This window comes from Carassius carassius, chromosome 32, assembly GCF_963082965.1.
Source record: "Carassius carassius chromosome 32, fCarCar2.1, whole genome shotgun sequence".
Lineage (NCBI taxonomy): Eukaryota > Metazoa > Chordata > Actinopteri > Cypriniformes > Cyprinidae > Carassius > Carassius carassius.
Window position 1 is genome coordinate 4,553,736 of NC_081786.1, and position 16,300 is coordinate 4,570,035.

Genomic DNA, 16,300 nt, shown 5'->3' on the forward strand with positions numbered 1-16,300 from the left:
GGGGGTGGAGCTTCCACGACAATTCTATCATTCCATTGGGCGGTATGAACGCCAATCACGCCTCTGTAGCCAATAGTGGGAGTCGAAACTAGAAATGGGTTGAAGTTTTTCCACAGAAGGTTCATGTATTTTCAATGACATTATTTTAGGCTAATATGTATTTGAATAGGCGTTGATACGACTTGATGACAGCTATTCTGTGGTTGGAAAAGAAGACAGATAATTGTAGCGCCATCACTGTAACAAATTTCCAACCACAAAGCCTAGTTTCTCAGATGATTAGAAGCATTTTTGTGTCCAAATGTGCTCTGCAAAGTACACTTATAAAAGGAAACTATTTTTTTTTTCATAATTACAATTTTGAGTTTAGTGGCTTAACATTCATGTGTGTTAGTCTTGAGCTATATGATCTATAGTTTACTTGTTAGAGTATAATATACATACAAACAAAAATATACAATAGAGTCATTACAGTTAGCAAAAGATTGTGCCACATCATTTAAAAATACAAACAAACTTCACTTCTCAACTAAAGTCATAAGTCAGTGACTTGGCTGAGTTTGGCTGTAACACAAGACAAAATAACATCAAAATGAAATAAATAGTCTTCAGTGGACTACCTCTGCCTGTAAAAGAGGAAAAAAAACATGCAATGATCCCTCCCATACTTACTGTTTCAACCGAAAGAGTTGGAGACAGAAATGCATTTGAACAAATTACAAAACCAAAGAGGTCACTTACATGAAAACATATGTATTATATCTTAATAAGGACTGCTTAATACGGCAATGCAAACATGAAATGACACAGAGTGATTCAATGAAACGTATGGCCAGTTAAATAAACAGACAATTTTAAGTATACATGTGTTTACAATCAAACTCAACTTAAAAAAATGACAAGTGAACATTCATCAAAAGAGGGTGCTGTATGTTTAATCAAATCTATTTGCATCATTTATCCTGTTAAAGGCCTCATTGAGGGCTAATCGTATTCATTGGTTCCACTGTATCAGAAGAGACTTCTCTGAGGGTCAAAGTACTCTATAAAGATGGATTTGCTTTAGAGAATCTGGATCGGTGTCATTTTTTAGATAAACCATGTGATCAAGTGGTACTTCTTCTATCCATTGGCTGAGCGCTAATGTTTCTAGGAACTGGGAAAGAAAGAAAAATATGTAAACAAAAGATTTGTTTTATGAACTCTTGATAAAATGCATTGAATTACACTGCCAATCACAATCTAGAGACAGAGATAGCGAGAAACTTCTTACAACAACATCCTGAAGAAAGGCAAGGGTCTCTTGAATGCTGGGTACAGTTACTAACAGTGCACCTTTCTTTCTGAAATGTTGACTAATAAATAGCCAAGCTCTAAAAAGAATAGAAAAAATTGGTAATTTTAGTTTAAACAATTTAAGACACAATAAATATTTATAATTTGTTTATTATAAAGAAATCCTGTATTTATGCATTTGTTGACATCTGTGCATGTTCTTGAGTGCAGGCACTTACTGCATTTGATCACTTGGTTCCATGAAGTATTCAAACACGTTGTTCATGATCAGAACATCTGTATTTTGCACTAAGGCAGCCTGAGAGCAGATATCTGCATGAATCACCTATGCAGGGCAAATCAAGCATCTTTGTAAATACACTATCCACACAAAACAATTACCACTGAAAAAAGAAACGGTTCGGTTTTTCGATTACCTGAATTCTGTCACTGAAGCCATATTTCTCTACAACCATTGTTTGAAGCTTGACAAACTCTGAACTTATTTCAACCCCCACAAGCTGAGATGATGCACTGTACAGGTAGCCCTGTCGAGAGAAAAATCATCTATCTGAGCAATAATATAGATGCATCATCAGAACATGTTTTCAAAAAATATACAAAAGGTTGCAGGTTTATATCCAGCAAGGCAAGGAAGTTAAAGGAACAATTCTCCAAAAAATAAAAATTTGCTTTAAATATACTCCTTCATAAGAACAGGTTTGGATGTAAAATTAGGATTACGTCACTTTCTCACCAGTGGATCCTCTGCAGTGAATGGGTGGCGTCAGAATAAGAGTCCAAACAGCTGATAAAAACATCATAATTCCCAAGTTACCCAAACAATTCCAGTCTATCGATGAACATCTTGTGAAGTACAAAGCTGCATGTTTGAAAGAAACAAGTTAATTGATATAATTTTTTAACTTTAAGCTGTCAATTCTTGCCAAAAGTATAAATCCATAATCCATAATAATGCTTCCTCCAGTAAAAAAAAAATGACATACAAAATTCACTGACATACTAGTTTATAATTATTTTGGACTGTCTTCACTTGTAAACAGTGCTTGATCTGTGCATATTTCTGCCCTGATTCAGATGAAACAATTTTTTTTACTGGAGAAAATGACATTATGGATAAAGTACTTGTATTTGAATTTGTTTATTACAAAACAAGCCGCTTTAGATGTGTGAATTACTTGTGGATTATTGTGATGTTTTTAGTCAGCTTTTTGGACCCTCATGCTGACGCCACCCCTTCACTGCAGAGGATCTGTTGGTAAGCAAGTGATATGATGCTAAATTGATCTGTATCTGTTTCTGTATCTGAAGAAAGAAACTTATCTACATCTTGAATGACCAGAGGGTGAGTAAATATTTTAGCATATTTTCTTTTTTGGGTGAACTATTCCTTTAACCCCAATTTGCCCCGGGGGAGTTGTTTCTGTAAACATCAGGCACTTTACAATTGATAATGAGTTTAGTTACATTTAGCTAAACAAACCATCACCAGCAATTTACCCCAAATAGCACAGCTCCAAGTCTAGATCCCACATCCACCAGCAGTTTTCCTGAGAGGTCTGGAAGAACGGTGTGGAATAGGAACTGGAGCTCCGGGATTGAGAATGAATGTGAAATGAACTCTGAAAAATTATAAATCACATATTTTGATGTTGCTTTATTATAGCATGAATTTACAAAATACATAGCCCAGTATCCATGCAAACACTCACCCAGCGGTGCTGTTCTGTGCGATCCACAGTCGAGGCAGTAGTTGCGACTCATTTTTCCCTCCTCACACAATGAATCCACAGCTTCCTCATCATATAAGAAAGCATCCACATGCACAGTGGGATGAGGTTTCTGTTGAGTCTAAAAATTTAAAGTATCCTTTAGGATCTTACAATGCAATTGTGAATGCCAGAGTAAAATACAAAAAAATATAATGCACAAACCTTTTGAATAGCCATAGTCTCTGAGGGAGCCATAGCCTCCAGTGGAAGGCAAACCCTTAGGTCTTCTGCAATACTTTGAAGAATAACACTTTGGTTATCCACCAGGAAATCATCCAGATCATCTGAAAATATAGATACATTTTTTTAACCGATTTATGTCTATGACCTAGTCAAAGTGCTTAATATTGTTTAAACTTACTTCGTAATAAATTAAATGGATAAAACACAAAACAAATGCTCACACATTGCACACAATCTAACCTGACAAAACAATAACAACATTTCCAGTTGTGAATTTACCGGATGTTTTCAACCATTCAAACAGCTTTGGAAGATGTTGTCTCTCTGTCTTGGACAACACCTGCAGAATTTCATTCTTTGCATCGTTAAAATTCATTGATTCAAGCGCTTGATACTTATCTTACGTCAAACACAATCTAGATTCCAAACATACTACTTTAGGCAACACATGGGTTTACTGTACGCAGTAGTGGGAAGCGTATTATAATTTAAGGTAGAACTGTACATTTTCAACTTCAAGTTCGATTGACTATTCCAGGTCGTAAAAACTTTCTATGTGCAGTTTCACTCGTATCACTAAGATTTTAACGACTCTTACAGTTTAAGACACAACCATTCTGTTGCAAATCAGTCAAAATCAGTTTTATCAACTGCTGTGCCACCTTAAGGTTTTGATCCATGACCAACATCTCTGATGTAAATTAAAAAAGAAATAGTGATAGGATCAAAGTATATTCTAATTTATATATATTTAATCAAATTAAATGAACAGTGAGTAAAAACAAATCTAAACTTCATATAATATTTTGTCATAACAAAATTCCAACTTTTATTTTACACGGAAGTAAAGTTACGTCACGGGAAGTTGGGGGTTAGATGACGTTTGTAGTTGCTGTTCCACACTCGCCGAAAAACAGCTGCTGTGAGTTTAGGTAAGTAATATTTAATCGAAGCGTATCTCTTCATATTAATAATTGAACATCTTAATTTGACGTTGTTTTGACTTAAACGTTATTTAAATCTTGTCTTAAATCGACTAACGTTACCTTAATGCGGTTTACAACGGCTGCCTGGCCTTATTTCATCATAGAGCTGTAACGGAGTCAGTCTTAGAAAACATACAAATATATAACGTTATTATAAATCTGTGATAAATGTATATTAGTTTAAATTACTCATGGGTGTTCCAACATTTATGTTTTGATATGGTAACGATCCATGTCTTAAAATAATCAAGATTCATCCAGACTGTACGGGATATGGCTGTCAATAACAGCGATAACATTGTTTTGATTTGTGTTTGTTTATTAAGGTTGAAAACATAATTGCCCTGGTTTCACTGAAGTCTCGAGGTTCAGAGAGAGCAGTGACAGTAGGATTGTTTTGTGGGGAAACGAGACTTTTGAAAGTCTCATTCACCTAAGAAGTAAGTCTGTCTGCATTACATCACTCACACTTATAATGTTATGAATTTACTTCTCAGACTGCATATTGGTTTAAAAGTTATCTGACTAAAATGAGACGATGTGTATTTTATAATGGAAGTTATTCAAAAGTGAAAGAGTTGCAATGTGGTATGCCTCAAGGAAGTTGTTTAGGACCATTGTTATTTTCTATTGTTGACAATGATCTTCCTCTGGTTTTAAAGTGTGCAAGGACAAATTATGTACACAGATGATACAACATTATATCTACCACCAAAACCAATTGAAATTGATTGAATTGTATTGATTTGGATGAGGAAATACAATTAGTGTTAAAGTGGGTATGTAATTAGGATTAAACCAAAGCATTGTGTTTGGATCCAATTCTAAACTTAAACTCACAACACAGTTAAATCTGTCTATAAAGAGTGTACCTATTGAACAGGTAGAGGAAAACAGACTTCTTAGAGAGTTATGCTTGAGAGTAGGCTGAAGTGGTCAAAACAGATTGAAAAAATGGTAATAGTTATGGGAAGACGTCTATCAGTTATATAAGAGGTGTGCAAAATTTTTACCACAGTATTGCATCTCTCAAATTATGCAAACAAATTATTCTTACTTATTCAGACTACTGTCAAGTGGTGTGGTCGAGTACATCAAGTAAAGACTTACAGTTACAGTTAGTCCAGAATAGAACTGCATGACTTATCCTGAACCGTAATAGAAGGATTAATATTACGAGAATGCACAAATTTTTAGGTTGGCCACTCGTGAAGGATGGGTCAACTGTTTCTTTGCTTTGTTTTATAAGAAATATTTCAGTGTCTAGAGTTCCTAATGTCCTGTTCTGTCAACTTTTCTATAGTAGTGCTAGTCATTGTTTTAATGCCAGGCATGCATCAAAAGGATATTTTTCATTTCATGTTTCAAAAACAAATGTAAAACAATGGACTGTAATGTATAGAGGAATGAAAATATGTAATGATTTGCCATCGGAAATTACATGTTTTTTTTAAGTTAGATTAGATAAGTTAAATGAGGTTCTTTAAAGGAATATCTAATGGCACAATATACAATGAATTGTTGATTCTGATGTTTTAAATGAATACATAAAAAAAAAAAATATATATATATATATATATATATATATATATATATATATATATATATATATATATATATATATATATATATATATATATATATATATATATATATTTGATGATTTTTTTAAAATTAAATCTCAGCGACCTGAAGTAACCATAACCCCATGTTGCAGGTTGGCAGCTCTTAAACCGCAAACATGGTTTTAGCTGATCTGGGGAGGAAGATAACCTCAGCTTTGAGGTCTCTCAGCAATGCCACTATCATCAATGAGGAGGTACAGTGAATATGATACAATCTTAAAATGAGGCTTGTTAAGCATTGTGACCCATCATAAAATGTTAACATATTTGCCATCTTTCTCAGGTATTAAATGCTATGTTAAAGGAGGTCTGTGCTGCCCTGCTGGAGGCTGATGTGAATATCAAGTTGGTTAAGCAGCTTAGAGAAAATGTCAAGTAAGTAACAAGTGTTTTTTTGTTTGTTACCATTTTATATAGTAAATTACCAATTGTAGAATGCCTGTTTGCTCTATAACCACTCTGTAATCTCAGGGCAGCCATTGATCTGGAGGAAATGGCTTCTGGCCTAAACAAGAGAAGAATGATCCAGCATGCTGTTTTCAAGGAACTTGTCAAGGTAAATAATGGTTTTCACATTGTTCATCAGGGAGTCCTGCACTTGTTTACACCCTGTAGCTCAGGAGATACTCCGTTTCATCATGAAGTAGAGAAACTACCTTAATCCAGATGGAACGGATAGCCCAATGATAGAAATGTAAGGTAAATGCAGAGTGTTTTTTATTGCAGCTGGTGGATCCTGGAGTGAAAGCCTGGACTCCCACGAAGGGAAAGAACAATGTCATTATGTTTGTGGGTCTGCAGGGCAGTGGGAAAACCACAACATGTTCTAAGGTGAGCAGTTCTTGGGTATTTGCACTATCTATCCATCTATTATATTATAGACCTGTTTTTATACAGCTAATCATAAATGCAAGAACGTTTGGGGGGGGGGTCTGTTGAAATGAGAAAATGTTCAGTCTTCTACAGGTCCTAATAAAAAAATTAGCATATTGTGATAAAGTTCATTATTTTCCATAATGTAATGGTAAAAATTAAACTTTCATATATTTTAGATTCATTGCACACCAACTGAAATATTTCAGGTCTTTTATTGTTTTAATACTGATGATTTTGGCATACAGCTCATGAAAACCCTAAAATTCCTATCTCAAAAAATTAGCATATTTCATCCGACCAATAAAAGAAAAGTGTTTTTAATACAAAAAAAGTCAACCTTCAAATAATTATGTTCAGTTATGCACTCAATACTTGGTCGGGAACCCTTTTGCAGAAATGACTGCTTCAATGTGGCGTGGCATGGAGGCAATCAGCCTGTGGCACTGCTGAGGTGTTATGGAGGCCCAGGATGCTTCGATAGCGGCCTTAAGCTCACCCAGAGTGTTGGGTCTTGCGTCTCTCAACTTTCTCTTCACAATATCCCACAGATTCTCTATGGGGTTCAGGTCAGGAGAGTTGGCAGGCCAATTGAGCACAGTAATACCATGGTCAGTAAACCATTTACCAGTGGTTTTGGCACTGTGAGCAGGTGCCAGGTCGTGCTGAAAAATGAAATCTTCATCTCCATAAAGCTTTTCAGCAGATGGAAGCATGAAGTGCTCCAAAATATCCTGATAACTAGCTGCATTGACCCTGCCCTTGATAAAACACAGTGGACCAACACCAGCAGCTGACATGGCACCCCAAACCATCACTGACTGTGGGTACTTGACACTGGACTTCAGGCATTTTGGCATTTCCTTCTCCCCAGTCTTCCTCCAGACTCTGGCACCTTTTTTCCCGAATGACATGCAAAATTTGCTTTCATCCGAAAAAAGTACTTTGGACCACTGAGCAACAGTGCTGCTTCTCTGTAGCCCAAAGTGGCTTGACCTGGGGAATGCAGCACCTGTAGCCCGTTTCCTGCACACGCCTGTGCACGGTGGCTCTGGATGTTTCTACTCCAGACTCAGTCCACTGCTTCCGCAGGTCCCCCAAGATCTGAAATCGGTTCTTCTCCACAATCTTCCTCAGGGTCCGGCCACCTTTTCTCGTTGTGCAGCGTTTTTTGCCACACTTTTTCCTTCCCACAGACTTCCCAATGAGGTGCCTTGATACAGCACTCTGGGAACAGCCTATTCATTCAGAAATTTCTTTCTGTGTCTTACCCTCTCGCTTGAGGGTGTCAATGATGGCCTACTGGACAGCAGTAAGGTCGGCAGTCTTACCCATGATTGCGGTTTTGAGTAATGAACCAGGCTGGGAGTTTTTAAAAGCCTCAGGAATCTTTTGCAGGTGTTTAGAGTTAATTAGTTGATTCAGATGATTAGGTTAATAGCTCGTTTAGAGAACCTTTTCATGATATGCTAATTTTTTGAGGTAGGAATTTTGGGTTTTCATGAGCTGTATGCCAAAATCATCAGTATTAAAACAATAAAAGACCTGAAATATTTCAGTTGGTGTGCAATGAATCTAAAATATATGAAAGTTTAATTTTTATCATTACATTATGGAAAATAATGAACTTTATCACAATATGCTAATGTTTTGAGAAGGACCTGTATATGCAATGCTATATACATTATATTCATTTTATAATAGTAATACTTGCATGTATTTTTTCACTCATGATTAGTCATCTCATTGCTGCTACACTTTCTGTATTTATTACTTGCATCAGTTGTGTTTTTACTCTGTGTACCTAGTTACTATTGTCTGTATTTATCATCCATCTTTACTGTTGTCTTTTAGTCCTTGTGACCATTATGTCTCACTGTTGTTTCTGAAGAAACTGTGTTTGTTTGCTTTGTCTACTGTCATGTGTTGTGTTAGAAAAGTTGACTCTTGTCTTTTTGTTAGTTGGCATACTACTACCAAAGGAAAGGATGGAAGACGTGTTTGATTTGCGCCGACACATTCAGAGCAGGTATCGTCGACTATCTTTACACAGAAAAGTAATACTACTTATAACGCTTTAGGGGAAAAAAGAGTTTTGTTTGTTTTTAAAGGTGCCTTTGACCAACTCAAGCAAAACGCAACAAAAGCCAGAATACCCTTTTACGGGAGGTAATAAAAAATGTTTTATTTTATATATACTATTGAATTTCATCTGCTCACCAAACCTAATCATCTATTCATGTTTGTGGGCATTAACAGTTACACAGAAATGGATCCAGTGATCATAGCTTCAGAGGGTGTGGAAAAATTCAAGACAGAAAACTTTGAAATAATCATTGTGGACACTAGTGGTAGACATAAACAGGAAGACTCACTTTTTGAAGAAATGCTTCAGGTGTCAAATGCTGTGGTAAGTGTGAGACTTCTGTTATCATAAAATATCAAGAAGCAATAAAGAAATGAAAATGTAGTTGCTTAATGGGCGTTATTTTCTGTCCTGCAGCAACCTGACAACATAGTGTATGTGATGGATGCCTCCATTGGTCAGGCTTGTGAGGCTCAGGCTAAGGCCTTCAAAGACAAGGTAGATGTTGCTTCTGTTATTGTCACAAAACTGGACGGCCATGCCAAGGGTGGTGGCGCGCTCAGTGCGTAAGTATACGCTTTATGCATTTTACTTTCAGCACTTGAGTTAAAAAAAAATTGCAGGAGTTGACAATTTATGTTTACAGTGTGGCGGCCACAAAGAGTCCCATCATTTTTATCGGCACAGGCGAGCACATTGATGACTTTGAGTCTTTCAAGACTCAACCCTTCATAAGCAAACTGCTCGGTGAGATTTGAATGTACTGTGGAGCTGCTGTTTAGTTAAAGGAATAGTTCACCAAAGAATGAAACTTTGCTTAAAATGTGCTTATCCTCAGGCCATCCAAGATGTAGATTACTTTGTTTTCTGATCAGAACAGATTTGGAGAAATTTAGCATTACATCACTTTCTGAACAATGGATCCTCTGCAGTGAATGGATGCCGACAGAATGAGAGTCCAAACAGCTGATAAAAGCCACTCCAGCCCATCTTTAACTTTAAACCACAAGTCATTAATTGTGATTGGTGAGCAAGTGACGTAATGATAAATTTCTCCAAGTCAATTAAGAAATTCACTCAACATTTTCCACGGCCTGAGGGTGACTATATTTTCAACACATTTTCATGATTGTTCATTGGATGTTGCGACTGTTATTTATGTTGTAATTCTTTTTTTTTTTCTCTAGGTATGGGAGATATTGAGGGACTGATTGACAAAGTGAATGAACTAAAGCTTGATGACAACGAGGAGCTTATTGACAAGCTCAAACATGGTAACTAGAACACTATTTTTACAAGAATATATATTTTTGTGTATTCAATGTTTTTACACTAAGATATTTTCCAGTGCCTTTTCACCAACAGATGTGACATTTCTTTTTATTAGGCCAGTTTACACTCAGGGACATGTATGAACAGTTTCAGAACATCATGAAGATGGGACCTTTTGGTCAGATCATGGTAACGCCATCCTTTACTGAAAGGATATCTAATTACAATTATCCACTGACTAGTTCTTTTCTTACAATGTGTTTTTCTTTGTATGTGTTCAGGGAATGATCCCAGGATTTGGAACAGATTTCATGAGCAAAGGAAATGAGCAGGAGTCTATGGCCAGACTAAAGAAACTCATGACAATAATGGATAGTATGAATGACCAGGGTATGTGCTTTTTTTCTTTTAGCACTCTCTAAAAGTGGAATAATACACTGACTTCTCTAAATTGGAAAAATTTTCAGTATAGTTCTGAAATATAGCAGCTTAGTTAATACACTGTGGGTTTTCCATCTCAGAACTTGACAACAAAGATGGTGCCAAGCTCTTCAGTAAACAGCCTAACCGCATCCAGCGAGTGGCCCGGGGGTCTGGAGTGGCTACCAGGGATGTACAAGAGTTACTCACACAGTACACAAAGTTCGCCCAGATGGTCAAAAAGATGGGAGGCATTAAAGGCTTATTTAAAGGTTGAGTGATCTGAACTTGACACATTCAAATTGTTCATTTCCTGATGCATTTAAAATCAGTGACTCATGGTATTATTGTTTTTAAAGGAGGGGACATGTCTAAGAACGTCAACCCTTCACAGATGGCGAAACTGAACCAGCAAATGGCTAAAATGATGGACCCCAGAGTGCTTCACCACATGGGTATGAGCTCCCTTTTCATTTTAACATTCTTTAGTTTTTACTAGATTATGAGCAGCAGTATTAGATTTTGATTTGATTGATCATTACTAAACATGTTTTCGCATGCAAGAACCTATTTGAAATTACCAAAATTGCATTTTTAAATGTCACGTGTCACTGAGGATCTCTGAATACAGATGATAGTTGGAAAAGCTTTACTTAAAGACATCTATCTTTGTTTTTTTGAAGGTGGCATGGCTGGACTGCAGTCTATGATGAGGCAGTTTCAGCAGGGAGCTGCTGGAAACATGAAAGGCATGATGGGATTTAACAACATGTGAACCTCTGATCCTGTAAACCGAGGATGCAAAAGAATCCGATGTTTTTAGCAAACAAAACCTGGGTGGAAGAAGATGGTTTGATGGTTTTATAATTTTATTCTTTAAATGGCGTTAAACAATAAACAAAGGCTCATTTACACGTAAGCCCAGTGTTTCTGGAGATGGACTGATAGTGGGGACTTTTAGAAGATATTTTGCTTCCTGAAATCAAGTCCCGAGATGTTTATAATGCCTTGTGATGTCACAGGGTTGTTGGTTTGGCAAATATACACCCAATATACACAATATTGTCAGACTAACTGACAACTGACCGCTTTCTCTAAACCGGATTAAGGTTAAAAGTGTACAGGTTATATGACTTTACAAAGTAATTGCTATGGCCATTTTCATGGCATAAGATATTCATAAGTAGAAATCGTGGTTTATTGTATAATTAAATATAATTTCTTGACTTGCCATAGAAAAGCTTTGGCTTTGTATCAGAGATAAACACAGTAGTTGCAAAATAGTATGTGACCATATTTTGTCATAATGTTATAATAAAGTTTATATGGGAACATTTTAACAGCAATTGTCTATTGTCCTTTTTGATTTATAATGAAATTCAAATATTTGTTCTCTTTATACACACATTGACCATAGTACTGTTTATGTACATTTGTTATCTAGGCTTGACAATTTTGCACAGATTAGTTAGTAATCTTTGTTGTATCCCTGGTCAAATGATAAATACATGTAAATACATAAATCTGTTCTTTTAAATTGTAAATGATTACCTTTCAGCTTAGCAACTAATGAAAGTATCAGTGTTCACTTTAAGTTTAATATTACTTATAATACTAAAACTAAGAAAGATAATGTGCATAATAGAACAATAATATGCTTGTAAAAAGTGACTTTATTGCTATACTTATCTTGTATTAATTACATTTACAATTTAATACATTTACTGATTCAATTAATTTCACTGATATGTGTACAAACATTTTCATTACCATTTAAATGAAATAGAGAAAATAATGCTGTTGCATGAAAATAAAGGTCATAGAATGACTTCACTGCACGATTAATGCATTTCTTTAATGAATTGTTACATTTTAATTTAAGTTTATTAGATAAGTATCCTTTAAATCTATTTCTCCTAAATTACATAAATTAAAAATAGTTGTTTAATTAATTTTCACCCAATATAATTAATATATACTTTTACAATATAAAAAAATAAAGTGTATAATTCAACTCTTCAAATTAATTATAAAATGAACATCGGGCTCTTGACGTGGCACCGACTCCATATTGAGCTGCTACGTCATCAGCTCGGGAGCTCGCTCGAGCCGTGAGCGCGCTGTCGCTACTGAGTCTCTGTGGAGACACTAAATCAAGGCTTCAGGTACGTCTAAACACTTACTATCTGCAAACAGATGGTCGAATATATTACGCTTATGATCCGATGATTAATGGTGATTGATGTGAAGCGTTTGATGGACTGCAGTGCGAGAAATCGCGAGTTTAAAGAGCATTTAGTTTGAAGTCGGTTGACTAGAAGCATCATATCTAACGTTACATCAAGCAGGTCATCGCTGGGGCTGTTTACTCAAATGTTTGATCGGGTCCGGTCGTTATAAAGCAGTGCTCTCAAGTTGTTTTCATTTTGACGTAAGCTTATTTACATTTCTTAACCTATCGAACTAGCATTCTGTGGCTAATTTGGGAGGGTGGGCTGACGCCCCTTGTGGATCCGTTAACGTTAGTTCAAGTAACGTTAAACTAAAAAAAAACTAAACTTATTCACCAAAGTAGGATTTGTCTGTATATCTGGCTGCATAACCGCAGTTTTATTTTTTTGTTACCACAAATGAATGAATTACCCTATGTTATGAGCTTATAATGTTGAAATACACTTATTTGAAAATTGGGTAACGTAGACTGTTGCATTGCTTACTTATTTAGTATCTTAATATTTCCCCAAACGTGTTGTATTTTTCTCACTTGATTGTTTCTAATATGTCTCCTACTTCATAGGTTTGTATTCTTCTTATCTGCATATGTGGCATTTTTGCTGCTCATCTGTAATCATGGGATTTTCAAACTGGGGTCCGGGGTCCATGACAAAGTTTAGCATTGAATAACACTAATGACGATATTAATACCAATAATAAACAATTAAATAAATACATTTTATATTTAAAAATTTGCGTAATAAAATGATCCACTCTGAGGATAAACCACTTTAAAGGGTTAGTTCACCCAGATAGCAAAATTATGTAATTAATAACTTACCCTCATGTTGTTTCAAACCTGTAAGACCTCCGTTTATCTTTGGAACACAGTTTAAGATATTTTAGATTTAGTCCGAGAGCTCTCAGTCCCTCCATTGAAGCTGTGTGTACGGCATACTCTCCATGTCCAGAAAGGTAAGAAAAACATCATCAAAGTAGTCCATGTGACATCAGAGGGTCAGTTAGAATTTTCTGAAGCATCGAAAATACATTTTGGTCCAAAAATAGCAAAAACGATGACTTTATTCAGCATTGTCTTCTTTTACGTGTCTGTTGTGTGAGAGAGTTCAAAACAAAGCAGTCTGGATATACGGTTTGCGAACGAATCATTCAGTTCACCAAATCGAACTGAATCGTTTTAAACGGTTCGCATCTCTAATACGCATTAATCCACAAATGACTTAAGCTGTTAACTTTTTTAATGTGGCTGACACTCCCTATGAGTTCAAACAAACCAATATCCCGGAGTAATGCATGCACTCAAACAGTACACTGACTGAACTGCTGTGAAGAGAGAACTGAAGATGAACACCGAGCCGAGCCAGTTAAGAAGAATTGAGGAGCTGAAACACAGAGCGCCTGAACCGAACTGAGTCTTTTGGTGATTGATTCTGAACTGATTCTGTGTAGGGCTGCACCGATCACGATCGGCCGATCGTTATGCGCATCTACTCAGTAAAGCCGGTTCTCTAATCAGCGGTAAATTCCATCAGGTGTATGGTTTCACATAGAGCAGCTGTTACTACACAGAGCCATTGTTAACTGAGAAGCTGCGCAAATCCACGTTCATTTTCAGCGTTTATTTGCGCATCTTCTCAGTTAACAACGGCTCCGTGTAGTAACAGCTGCTCTATGTGAAATCATGCACCTGATGGAATTTACTGCTGATTAGAGAACCGGCTTTACTGACGAGATGCGCATTAACGATCGGACGATCGTGATCGGAGCACCCCTAATTCTGTGCTAGTGTTATGAGCGTGGATAAACCGAAAGCTTGAATCAAGGGCAATCATCGCAAATGACTTCAAAAAGTGCTTTAAAAAATTCTAACCGACCCTCTGATGTCACATGGACTACTTTGATGATGTTTTTTAGAGCCCGACCGATATGGATTTTTGGGGGCCGATGCTGATATTAACTCAAAAAGAGCCGATTTATAAGCCGATATTTTGATTTTAAAAATAATCTGGATATTAGACCCATTTCCTATAAACTGCATTTACACAACATTCGATAGCAAAATATCTGCCTGTTCTATGTATGTGGGCTGTATAAACCATTTTCCAGAATGGACTATGTTAAAAAAAAAGCCTTGATTTACAGTCTCAATGACTAAACAATTGCACATCAAAAGTATATATTTTTTAATGATCAAAAAACAGTCTGGTTTTAAACATTTAACACTTTTACTTTCTTCCAGTTGAAGCTGGTTTTAACAGTCTGTGTGTGTACTGTAAATAAATTATAATACTAAAGTTAAAGTATTTGCAGAAGTAGTCCCACACTTTGCTGCTACAGCATTCACCTTTTTCAGCCATCTGTAGGCAGAAAGAGAGACAGAGAAAGAATAAGCATGTGTATTAATAATATCACCATGTATCATTACTCATGTCATCATTAGAATTATAATAATAATAAACTGGGATCTCCTACATAGGCAAAAATGAGAAATATATATATATTTTTTTATTTGTCAAGCAATAGGTATTACCTACTTATATTTAACAATATTATTTCAACATTTTCCTGTTATGTCTGTAAAGCTGCTTTGAAACAATATGTAAAAAAAAAAAGCGCTTGTTCAGCTCACATTTATTTACATGTCCCCTCTGGTTTAATCATTTCTGACGCACCTACTGTAGTTACTGTAACTACACTATATTTGCTCTCACAGACACATTCACAACAGACCCGTATATCTTCTCCTCTTCTCTTTGTGCAGTCTGAATCAAAACATCGTCTTGCCTACTATTACCGGAAGATTACAGAATCAATTCGAAGTTGAATGGTTAACGTTAGTGTCATGAACACACCGCTGTCAATTTTGAGAAGAACCACCTTCAAACAAGTTAATAGCAAGCATTTAAGGGGCCTGCTAAAAAGGAAGCTATTAGCGTTAGAGTAACGTAACCAGCCTGAATTCACCAAATTGTTCTCTGGACCTGAGGGTAGCCTCTTCTTCCTTGCTTCTCTCTTAATTCTCATCAGCAGGACTAGCGCTATCGCTCGCTTCTTACAACGGGACAGATACATGTTTGCTGCTGACCGAAAGGAGGAGGAACAGACTATGAAAGAGCTCCCGCTAAACGTTTTTAAAACTCCGCCTATGCCATAGCGCAGCGCAAATCGCGTTGTATCTGAAGGGCAACGCTGAACCCAGCGGCAAGCGCCGTGCATACCGCGTCCTGTGTGAAAGGCCCAATTACGCGGTCATTATGTGGGAAACACACCGCAATAGAATAAGAATAAGTTAAACGCTAACAGTTTCACCAGGGACGAATTGCTGGATATTCGGCAACACACATCTCCCGATATTTCACCGGTTTTCGACTATTCTGATGTTTTGCTGGACATTCTTGTCGGCGGAGCGGCTGCGCTGATCACACGCTTCAAGAGGACGCGCAGACGGGGAAAAAGAGCTGGCGCGCTCGTGAGACTCAGAAAACGCGGATTTCGAACGCCGTTGCCTAGCATCCATCTGGCAAATCTCCGCTCTCTACCCAACAAAACGGA

At 36.5% G+C, this 16,300-nt stretch overlaps 3 protein-coding genes across 4 annotated transcripts in view; 2 read left to right on the forward strand and 1 right to left on the reverse strand.

Annotated features, from left to right (window-relative positions):
• Positions 1–512: 512 nt before the first annotated feature.
• On the reverse strand, positions 513–3,901 carry zgc:109986 (uncharacterized protein LOC553566 homolog). The gene is made up of 8 exons (XM_059519925.1): positions 3,531–3,901; positions 3,231–3,352; positions 3,009–3,147; positions 2,797–2,918; positions 1,713–1,823; positions 1,515–1,621; positions 1,274–1,373; positions 513–1,156 (listed from the first exon to the last, which is right to left on the reverse strand). The coding sequence occupies exons 1-8, from the start codon at positions 3,625–3,627 to the stop codon at positions 1,034–1,036; spliced, it is 921 nt and encodes a 306-aa protein (XP_059375908.1). The 5' UTR covers positions 3,628–3,901; the 3' UTR covers positions 513–1,033.
• Positions 3,902–4,074: 173 nt separating this feature from the next.
• On the forward strand, positions 4,075–11,859 carry srp54 (signal recognition particle 54). Of its 2 annotated transcripts, none has more exons than XM_059519923.1 (17): positions 4,075–4,183; positions 4,564–4,677; positions 5,955–6,056; positions 6,146–6,237; positions 6,334–6,418; positions 6,589–6,693; positions 8,698–8,764; positions 8,847–8,904; positions 8,995–9,145; positions 9,239–9,387; positions 9,468–9,568; positions 10,009–10,095; positions 10,209–10,282; positions 10,375–10,483; positions 10,615–10,785; positions 10,873–10,968; positions 11,197–11,859. In XM_059519923.1, the coding sequence occupies exons 3-17, from the start codon at positions 5,979–5,981 to the stop codon at positions 11,286–11,288; spliced, it is 1,515 nt and encodes a 504-aa protein (XP_059375906.1). In that variant the 5' UTR covers positions 4,075–4,183; positions 4,564–4,677; positions 5,955–5,978; the 3' UTR covers positions 11,289–11,859. The 2 variants fall into 2 exon arrangements, with proteins under 2 accessions (XP_059375906.1, XP_059375907.1); XM_059519924.1 differs by lacking the exon at positions 4,075–4,183 and adding an exon at positions 4,332–4,353.
• Positions 11,860–12,572: 713 nt separating this feature from the next.
• The window catches only part of sec23a (Sec23 homolog A, coat complex II component), a 32,872-nt gene continuing 29,144 nt past the window's right edge, over positions 12,573–16,300 (forward strand). The window contains exon 1 of the mRNA XM_059519931.1: positions 12,573–12,678. The gene's annotated coding sequence lies outside the window, so the exon portion shown is untranslated. The remainder of the gene's footprint in view (positions 12,679–16,300) is intronic.